Below are 10,834 nucleotides of genomic sequence, written 5' to 3' on the forward strand. Positions count from 1 at the left end.
ACTCCGTTTCTGATGAACTCGAGCTTATCATGAAGATGACCATAAGCTCTAAAACTCAGAGAGAAACACCAAACAAGAACCAAGAGAGATGGTGCAAGGATGCAATGCTTTGACTCTCAACGAATGATACAATCAAGCTACTCACTTGAGAGCCCCCCTTAATAGTACGGCAATCGGTCCTATAACCCGGTCTCCCAACTACCATCATTAGATGGTAAAATAGAAAGCTTATCAAGGGCAAACCTTTGCTTTGCACATAGTCCACTTGATCTAGATGATGACGATTTTGACTTACTCAAGTTAGACCACCTTTCTTGATTGTGGTAGCTCGATGAAGACTAGTCGATTGCTCCCTCATACTCCACTATGGGTGAGCCACTCTTTGGCACATCTTCACAAATCCATTGTCACCACAATGGACGACAAGAATCAAGCATGATCTCTTCGTGATTCTTCACTTGAACTTGCACACCGCAAACTTGATGACGATCACCACTTGATGTCATCATCCATGGGTAGTGTGAGATCTCATGTTGATGCAAACTCATGGAAACATACCTAACACTGCATAGAACTCTCACATAGACCATGGATTAGTACACAAAGCAGCTTACAATACCATGTGATCACTTGATCCCTCACGGTACATCTTGTACGCTTTGTGTGTTGATCAACTTGATTCATTATTTTTATATACACACATTTAACATTTTCCAAATACATGATTAACATTTTTAACTTGTTCTCCAGGTGCTTCAAAATCATTGATTTGTGCTACACAATCACCCTCATCCTCGACAATCATATTGTGCAAAATAACACAACATGTCATCAGCTGCCACAAAGTTTCTATTCCCACATCATTGCAGTGCTACCCACAATTCCCCAACGAGCTTCAAGCATACCAAATGCCCTCTCCACATCCTTCCTAGCCGCTTCATGCATTGTTGCAAAGTGGCTCTATTTATTGCCATGCGATTCGAATATGGTCTTCACAAACGCCCACTAAGGATAGATCCATCGGCAAGATAGTATCCCATGTTGTAGTCTCAGCGTAGTTGCACGGCCGTGATTCCCATTGTAAAGCCTCCTGGACACTGGAGATCATTGAAGCACGTTGATGTCGTTGCGAGAACCCGACATTCCAAAGAAAGCATGCCAAATCCATAAGTCATGTGATGCCACCGCTTCTAGTATGATGGTGGCCTCTTTGGTGTGACTTTGATACGTTTTTCGCAAACCTTTGGGGCACTTCTTTCATTGTCAATGCATGCAATCAATTGATCCGAGCATTCCTGGAAACCCCCTTGCCTCTCCAATAGCCAACAACTTCTCCATGTCTTGCACATCTGGTTCTCTGAGATACTCAGGTCCAAACACCTCCACAGGGCGCGAGCAAACTTGACAGTAGTCTTCAGGCATGTGCTCTCCCGCATCTTGACCATCTCACCAATGGCATCTGCAGCAGTACCAAGTGCAAGCATCCTCAGAGTAGCCATGCACTTCTGCTTGGCAGAGAAAGAGAGTTGTCCATAGCAATCCCATTGTGATCTTGAAGTAGTTGTCGTGTGCCTCCACTCCCTCCACAATGCGCAAAAACAATGGTTTCCGCATGCGAAAATGGCGACGAAACCATGGATCATCCGAAAAAGTAGGCTTGGGACAAAGTAGTCTCTGTGCAGTAGATTTGCTCCAGACACCCTATCTCGATTGATCACTCTCCTCCCTTTGATTGAGCCCTTGAAGTTGAGAATATGCTCCACTTGCTGGTCCATTTCCTCTTGCATGCTCATGAGGATGATCATGTCCACTTCTTCATCTGAATCCGAGGAACTGAAGAACTCATCTTGAATCATTTGATAAAGCTCCGTCGGTCCATACTCCTCGTCCGACGAAGCATTGGAATCCATCGTTTTTCGTAATAAAATCACAAAAAAGCCAGTCAGACAATGTGTCGAACACATCAAGCGCAAGGTGGAGCCAAAGAGTTGCCGGGCGTACCAAGGTGGCGTCCGAGTCAGCGACGACGTCCCCGCGGTGAGGAAGGGAGAGAGGATTGCTCTGCCGGAGCTGGCGGCGCATAGGCTAGGAACGACTGCAGAGCGCGTGCGGTGGCGAAGCTGCGAGATGGACGACGTGGAGGAGGAAGAAGAGAGAAGATAGCAAATGGATCCGACAGGTCTGGGAGGTGGATTTGGTGCAATTTGCGGTGGGGTCGGGCTGTCAGGTTCAACGTGGCGGACGTGCCCGGACGCCCCTATATCCGCCCCATATTTGGGTTGGATATTGGGGGTGCCGGTTAGCCCGGGCATTTGAGGCCCTTTTGAGGCGCCCATCCGGGTCAAAATTTCACGACTGGACAATGACCGGACGGTTTGCCCGGGCGTATAAGGCGGGTTTGAGGCGTCTGAATGTAGACACTCTTACTTCTCTACGCTGCTTCACGTGCCCATGTAACATTACGGCTTAGGCCTACTTTGAGCAATATATATACGGGTTGGGATCCTTGCCACGAGGGAGTATCACATGATACCACCCCTTAGGTGATACCATAATATCATTTTAAAAAGTTTAATTTAAAATATTTTAAAAATTCTAGAAAAAATCGTGGATGTTCACATCACATGAATGTATAATCCCTAAAAATTTCAGGTTCAGATCGAAATATACATTGAGAAACAAAAAAAGATAATCAAGCATGAATAGAGTCAAAAAGATAAAAGTCAAAACACCACTATTCACATCCGTATTTGTCTTTTTTATTTCTCAGTGTGTATTTAGAATTTGGATCTCAAAATTGTAGTGTTGTACATTTATACAATGTGAACATCCACAATTTTTTTCAGAATTTTTTGAAACATTTAAAATTGTATTTTTTGAAATGGTATCATGGGAGCATTTGGGAAGTGATATCACCTGAATTGTACATTATTGTACTCCCACCTAGTCAGGACAACTAGTATGGATTGGAGAAAGTACTAATTGTTGGTCAAAGCATGAATTTTGATAGCCAAACTACGACTTACATTATACAGCAGAGCTAGTTGTTAAGATAACCAAAATAAGAGCGCAGTGCCACTTTTTCTATGTGAAATTACACGCAGCTAACAAGATTAACTTCAGCTTGGACGACTTGGCATGTGCAAGCCTAAATATCTCACTGCCTAAAGTGCGTCGATCGGTCTTGGCGCACTCATTGAACAGGTCAAAGTTGCTGGTGCCTGCTTGACAGCTGAATCGTGGAGTTAGGCGTTGTACTTGCTTCATTTCGCCAGCAATAGATAGGCTCCGTGGCACTCATCCCTCTCCTTTTTCCGGCAGCCAAAGCACTAGAACACAGTAAGAGCATCTAAAATCGGACTGTTCAAATTTGACCCATATATGCTTGTCCGCGGACATTAGCCGGTCGCCTTTTATTTGGCCAGTGCTACAGCCACAATCCTTAAATCCAAACTTTTATTTTCATTTACAAAATCCAAACTTTTATTTTTCATACTACATCATGCAACGTAAAATTCATCTACGTACTAGATCATACATTAGCAAACGAACTACATTGAAAAGAAACTACCCTATTTTTACTCTGCTCGTTGTGTGAGATATCGGTGACCCCATGTCGGATGGACTAGTCTCGTGGTTTAAAAAAAAAGGAGAATGGCCCCCGACCTCTATATCTGGACGATGCATACGGCCATTTTATTAATTATTCCCTCAAGACCTTACAAAGTCATACAACAGCAAGCCTAAAGCCACCGTCTAAGCAACAATTATCGTTACACCTATCCAATTGATGAAAGGGCGCTGATAGCCTGGGCCTAATACCAAACAGACATCGCAGCCAAACCTAAACATCTAAGACCTGAGGTCCCAACCAGGACGCCTGCCTGGTATGGAGCACCTACCAGTCCGGCGCACTCCTCAACCAGGACGCCTGCCGGATATGAGGCCGCCGCAGCCACCTGCCACGAGTCCATCTTCAGAGTTGTACTGTTGCATCTACCGTGCCAGGTCTCTGTGCCATCGACGCCACCATGATGCCAGACAGTGTCGTCCTCCTACGCGAGTCCATCCTCCCACATCGAACTTCGAATCTGCACTGCGCCACGCCGTCAAGATCCGTCGCCATCAATGTATGGATAAAGCACCGCTCCACCAAAGAAACCGTCCACTGGTCCTGTGAAGCAAGGCGCAGCACCAAGTAGAAGGCCGAAGCGCACCGCCACCATGCCACCAGCAGCCCCGCCACCAAGAGCTGTTCCCAGCCGCCACCTTCAAGAAGGAAGACGGCACCAGCGTGCCGTCGACGCCCAGAACAGGGGAACAAAAGCTTTCACCATAGCTCGAGGAGGAGGCGGAAGGGAGAGGATCCACCCCAAAGCCTCCAGGAAGGGGATCGGCGCCAAAGGCGCCGCCTTTGGGGAGGCCACCGCGCCAGCCAGGGGTTTCCCCCGGAACCTCGCCCGCACGCCAGATCCGCCAGGCCGGCAATAGGGGACGCCGAAAGCAGCCGCCAAGGACCGGCGCCAGCACGGATCGGGACAGATCGGAGCAGGGGCGAATCTTCTACATAGAGCCATGACGGATTGTGAGGAGCCGCCACTGCGCCAGCGTCCGCAGCCCCCACGCCGCCCGCGCGGCCGTGGGAGGCTGCCCACCAGAGCCCGCTGGCACAGCCCGCCGGCTGCACTGCGCCCACCGGCCGGCGCCGCCGCCCAGGGAACCAAGGCCCTCCACCGGAGAGGAGGCGCCAGATCCCGCGCCACCATCATTGGGGCTGAGCACCCGCGCCTCGGAGGCCCTCAAGCGGCGGCAGAGAGAGGGGAGGAGAGGGGGAAACGTGGCGGCGGCGCTAGGGTTGGCCCCCGAGTCGCCTCAAAGGAGGCGACGCGGGGGGAGGCGGGGGGAGGGCCACAAACCTCTCAAGTGTGTGGTGGTGAGCCGCATCTTCGGCTTCTCTTCCTCTTCGACGTTTGGCTTAAGTAGACGTATTTGGTCCCTTGGATGGCGCACCGGACTAATGCCATGAATGCGTCCTTGCCAAACCGGAGGAGGCACCCGGTGGGCGCGTGGCTTTCCACACGGGTCTCTTCTGCCGGATTCGACGCTACCGGCGCATCGAGACACGCCCGGACTCCCTATTTTCGTCCTAGATATAGGCTGAGTTCGAGGGTTGTCGGACATCTCAAACTTACATGGCCGGTTTGAGGGGGCGGTTGGGTCACATTTTCGTCCGCCCAAACGTATAAAGGAATTTGAGGATCCGGCTGTAGGTGCTCTGACAACTGAGGTAGTGATGCAAGGATAAATCATAGTCCATGCAATACATTCAGGGCTTCTTTGACTCAAATGAATTTTATAGAATTTCTGGAGGATTGAAATCCTGAGGATTTTTTTTATATGTTGGTCATTTAATTAATAAAATTGGATCCCATAGGAATTTTTTCTATGAAATCTTTTGTACTACATTTCATAGGAGATTTAACATACACTCCAACCTCTTTTTATAATTTCTTTGTTTTTTCTGTGGCATCAAACAATCATTGCTAATTCTATAGGATTCAAATGGCTATGTCACTCCAACCCTTCACTTTTCCTATTCCTAATTTTCAAAATCCTACTAATCAAAGAGGCCCTGAACTGAACACAAACTGCACAGTAGAGAGCTCAGTATCATCGTGGCAGTGTGGACTCTACATTGGGCTGTTGCGGCTACCGGCCCACACCATGCATTCAAACTGAACAAAACTGCACAGCAGCACGAGAGTGTGCCGGCTCCGACAAACACTGGAACCTGCACGTGCATGCGCATCCAGCCCGTGAGTCATCAGATCCTGTAGCACTACAAAAGGATAGACTCTGCATGTGTGAAACGATCGGCCGATGCTTTCCTTGCAAAGCTGCAACGGCATCAGTTTACAGTTTACACCATATCCATCCTTTTTTTTTTTTGAGGATTCACTGTTTATCTTTTTCTTGCCTGATGAGAAGTCGGCAACTTTTTTCGCACACAACTGTTTCTGGGCACGCAGGTCAGCAGAAGTCAGCAAATGGCCAACCATGTCTACGGAGCGCTTGGCAAGCTGAGCGTAGTGTTAATGGATGACTAATTAACCTAAAAGTGGGAAGACCAGACCTTGTCTTAATAGAGCGTTGAAAAACCCATTGCTAGTGTGGCTCGACCCAACCCAGCCCGGAAGAACGGTGGTGCGTGAGTGTGGACCAAACATTAGGCACATCCAACCAAAGCGGTTTTCAAGATCATACGGCAAGCTTTTCATGGTTTCTTCAATGTTTCACATGGTACTGCATTTATCATTTCACTGCTTGTTTTCAAAAGCAACGGTTTCACGTAGAAAAAATATGTTCACTAATCCGGTACCGTTGGATTTTGCTATACGGGCAGGACCATCGCCGATGCGGGTCAGTATCATTTTGTTTCTTGCAGATGAAGATAGGCCTTGATCGCATCAAAGCCCAACAAGATGGTCCACCATCGGTCCTACTTCTTGTGGCCATTCACATGAACACACATCGCATCTCTTTTTTTTTTCTATACGCATATATCTCGGCTTTAGTTGCAGTCTAGCATTAGGTTTTTCTTTTGTTTTGACAATCCGCAGTCTAGCACTAGCTAGTTTGGCATTGATTGTGTTGTTATCAGGAGCACCCCTACTATGGAGTATTTTACCAAGTGGTCCTTGGCAAGTTCTACTGATATATTACGCCAAATTATTTTGTTTTAAATTTGTCTAGTTACGGAGATATCTAAATGTGTCTAGGTAAATCTAGACAAATCAAAGGCAAGTAATTCGGGGCGGAGGGATTACTACATTGCTCTTTTTTTCAAATATATTTGACATTAGCTAGGACCATCGCCGATGCGGGTCGGTATCATTTTGTTTCTTGCAGGTGAAGATAGGCCTTGATCGCATCAAAACCCAACAAAGATGGTCCTCCGTCGGTCCTACTTCTTGTGGCCATTCACGTGAACACACATCGCATTCTCTTTTTTCTATACGCATATATCTCGGCTTTAGTTGCAGTCTAGCATTAGGTTTTTCTTTTCTTTTGACAATCCGCAGTTGTTCATAAGCGTATGTGTTTGTACCGTGTTTAACATAAAAAAGAATCTATTGTGCATTACTCCGCTCATTTAAGATACATATGTGTGTGTAAGTCTAGCATTCTTGCTGGAAGTTAAGTGTTAAACCTGGTGCCAGAATGCTAATGTATGTATGCTCAGGCGTTATTCTTACTGCATTCTGAAATTTTTGTTTCTCAATCCAAAGTTCTCGGATTGCAAAATAATTAGTTATTTCCGGGAACAAGATAGGTAGTTAGTGCGATATTATGCAAGCCTATTAGAAGTGTGCATTTGGCAATTTCATCAAAGTCGGCAATGGTCAGTTGCACACTCTACATCTATAATTGCACGCATTCTCTTGTTTTAATATGATTTTGATCTTATAATGTGCACCTTAATTGACTAGCAATACCATTGTTCAACATGATTATAAAAAAATGTTTTAGATAAATATACTAGAAATATGTTCATGCATTTAATGAGTGCCAAACACCAAGACCGCTCTAGAAGTTTCTTTTTCTTGATGTGTAATATCTTCACCCACCCAGTGTCCAAATGAAAAAGGAGAACATCTCCGTGGTACTACTCCACTCTAGATGATATTGCAATATTGGATATATATTTTCTGCGGGGTAATATTAGATTTTGATAATAGTATATCTAAGGACATCACTTTCTCAGGCTATATAGAAAACAACACTTCTATTAGTAAATACAATGAGTAACCACATGTCCACACCAAAGTGGTTTTACACATTGAATTCACACTGCCAAACTTCAGGACCTTTGTAGAACTTTCTTCTTCCTTGGCTGCAAATGTCTTTGTCCATGCAAGGGCCAAACTGAAAAAAAAAAGATCTCCACTAGTAATAGTTTATTTTTCCTTATATAAAGACACACATGTTGGTCACTGCAAAACAACCAAACAACTGACCAACCACCACGAGCCAAAGAGCCAACCCACACCACTCTGTGTCTGTACTCAGCGCGAGGTCACGGGCCCAACAATGCCTCGCTCCGGCGCTCTCCCCCTCCTCGCCGCGCTGGTCCTCGCCCTTGCGGCCGCGGCCGCAGCCTCCTCGGGAGCGGCGAAGGGCGCACCGGCGGCCACCGACTTCATCCGCAAGTCGTGCCGCGAGACGCAGTACCCGTCGGTGTGCATGCAGAGCCTGTCGTCGTACGGCAAGCCGCCGCCGCGCAGCCCGCAGGAGCTGGCGCGCGCGGCGCTGTCGGTGAGCGCGGACCGCGCGCGGTCGGCGTCGGCGTACGTGGGGCGGATCTGCGGGCCGGCCCCCCGCGGCGGCGGCGGCGCCAAGGCGGCGAAGGGCAGCCCCGCGCGCGACTGCCTGGAGAACATGGCGGACAGCGTGGGCCACCTGCGCGACGCGGCCAAGGAGCTGGACGGGAGCCTGGGCCGGGCCGGGTCGCCGGCGTTCCGGTGGCACCTGAGCAACGTGCAGACCTGGTGCAGCGCGGCGCTCACCGACGAGAACACCTGCCTCGACGGGCTCTCCCGCGGCGTGGACGCCGGCACGCGCGCCGCCATCCGGAGCAAGGTCGTGGAGGTCGCCCAGGTCACCAGCAACGCCCTGGCGCTCGTCAACAAGGTCGGGTCCGGGCACTAGCCCGGCCCGTCCCAGGCCCATCCCCACTCGCTTCGCCTTGCTGCGTACTACTGCGCGCGTACGCATAGCAGCTCGTATCCTGGTGCTCTATAATCTTGGGTCATGTACTACTGTATTCCAGTTTCGATGTGTTCTTGCTGTGCTGTAAAATGTACTTAGCTAAGACAATCAATTAAGAGTGTAATTAATGATAAGGTGGCGAAATTAAGCCAAAGTGCGTGTTCTCTTGCTAGCTATAGCTTCTGATTAACCGCGTGCGCTCGTTAAAATTTCCTGTATGGCACTTGTTTCTTGGGATAACGACGCATTTGCATCTTGCTGGATTTGGATTCAAAGTCTTGGTTGCGGTTGGATGAATCAATTTCTTGCCAGGATTGGGTAGACAGCTAGACACCCACGCGCTGCCTGCCTGTGCCTTGCCGAGTGAATGACATATCGATGTGCGCTGCCCCTACGGAGGCGCGGCGCTGGCCCTACGTGAACGTGCGGCGCCCATCGCTCGATCTCGTTTTCATAATTGCCCTGTGATATGACAAGGTAGTACATCGAGTTTGGATCTTAATAGTCGTGTACACTCTTCAACGTACACCTCTGTCGTCCTATGAAGGTGTTTATAAGATTTATTAGGTAAACGTAGGTACGTGATCCTGACCTCGTGTTCCCACGCCGCCGAGTGTTTGGGCAGAGCATTTCGTGGCTGTTCCTACGAATTTATTGTCGGCTTAAGCTGTGCGACATGGCAGTTCCTGACGGCCATGTGGCCATGGGCCCACAATGACTGTGTCAGCAATAACGCTAGAAAGCCATGGGGAACTATGCGTCTTTGGTAGCTACATAGTTGCCCTACACATTGCAATAGAGACTAAATATTCCAATCTATGTTTTTTAGGTCAATATTCTAATAATAATTAAGGTTATACCCACCTATCTCTTGACGGTTAGGGCAAATTCTCCCTTCCAAGCTTCCCCAGCGAGCATGTGGATTCGCCTGTCCTCTCTGTCTGTCGCTCCGGCGGCTGATGGCAGGGAGGAGAATCTCGGTGCTTCCACTTGGTGAATAGTTTAGGTTAGGGTCTTTCAGTCCTCGCAGGTGTAGCGCTCGGGCGGATAAAGAAGCTTCTTCTTCGAGTTTGTCTTTCGAATTTCATCCCCCTTGAGTTTGTGCACCTGGACGTTCTTCACAGAGCTCTGACGTAGATTCTTGCCTCTTTTTCGGAAGGTGATGTTAGGGTTTCTCATTGTGTGGCGAGATTTGGTGTCAAGTGCTTTAGATATATTCAAGGGTTTAACTATGACGACTGCGTCTTAAGGGCGTTGGCCCTTAAGGGCACGTGCACGAAGAGTTCTCTGCTATCATCGACAAGGTAAAGCTGGCTCCAATAGAGGAGCAGTCACAGCGGCACGTGGCGGCTTGTACTGGCAGTGATAGTGGTCGTTCTATGGTCTCAAAATCTTGATATAATGTTTATTATGTTTGAGATATTCTGCACTTCTGATGAACTTTTCATAATAGATCTTTTTTGCAAAAAAAACTAATAATTAAACTGCGAATGCGCGTGGGTTGTTTATACACTGACATGTTAAAATTATAGTGAGTTTATTTACGTGATCACTATGATTAACCTACATTTTATCGTTAATATGTGATTTGTGATGGTACAATGTATCGGGGTATACAGTCAGATGTCAACCCGACAATCCGACCCATGGGCGGTCGCGCCCATTGGCACCCGACCCGAATGGATAGGGTACGGGCCGTCATCTTCACCCATGGGTAAGCCCGATGGGTAACCCGATTAGTCGTGGGTAGGATATGGGCATAAGGTCTTGCCCGTGGGTCACCCAATGGGTTGCCCGATTACCTGACATGTGGGCCCTTTGGTGCACAAAATACACTAACCCCTAGCATCCAACAGCTATCTATGCTGAAAAAACACTAATAATAAGCACCACACCACGACCACAAAGATCACATCCATCAATATGAAAGTCCCTCTCCCCCCGCTCAAGGCCTTTGCTCAATTACTTGTTTGGCCCAAGGCCTCATGCATCTAAAGATCCGCTCCTCAAGTCCATATATCGTGTTAAAATTTCGGCTCAACTTGCAATATGCAGCCCATGCAGC

General features: G+C 48.0%; 1 protein-coding gene across 1 annotated transcript; it reads left to right on the top strand.

The window, feature by feature from the left end:
• The first annotated feature begins 7,987 nt into the window (after positions 1-7,987).
• On the top strand, positions 7,988-8,987 carry LOC119334339 (21 kDa protein-like). Its single transcript, XM_037606923.1, has one exon. The coding sequence runs from the start codon at positions 8,092-8,094 to the stop codon at positions 8,707-8,709; it is 618 nt and encodes a 205-aa protein (XP_037462820.1). The 5' UTR covers positions 7,988-8,091; the 3' UTR covers positions 8,710-8,987.
• The last annotated feature ends 1,847 nt before the right edge of the window (positions 8,988-10,834 follow it).

The sequence above is a fragment of the Triticum dicoccoides genome, chromosome 7A (assembly GCF_002162155.2).
Source record: "Triticum dicoccoides isolate Atlit2015 ecotype Zavitan chromosome 7A, WEW_v2.0, whole genome shotgun sequence".
Taxonomy (NCBI): Eukaryota; Viridiplantae; Streptophyta; class Magnoliopsida; order Poales; family Poaceae; genus Triticum; species Triticum dicoccoides.

What these genes read in the sequence shown, in the direction of transcription:
- LOC119334339 (XM_037606923.1), top strand. Translation starts at nt 8,092, where the DNA reads ATGCCTCGCTCCGGCGCTCTCCCCCTCCTCGCCGCGCTGGTCCTCGCC.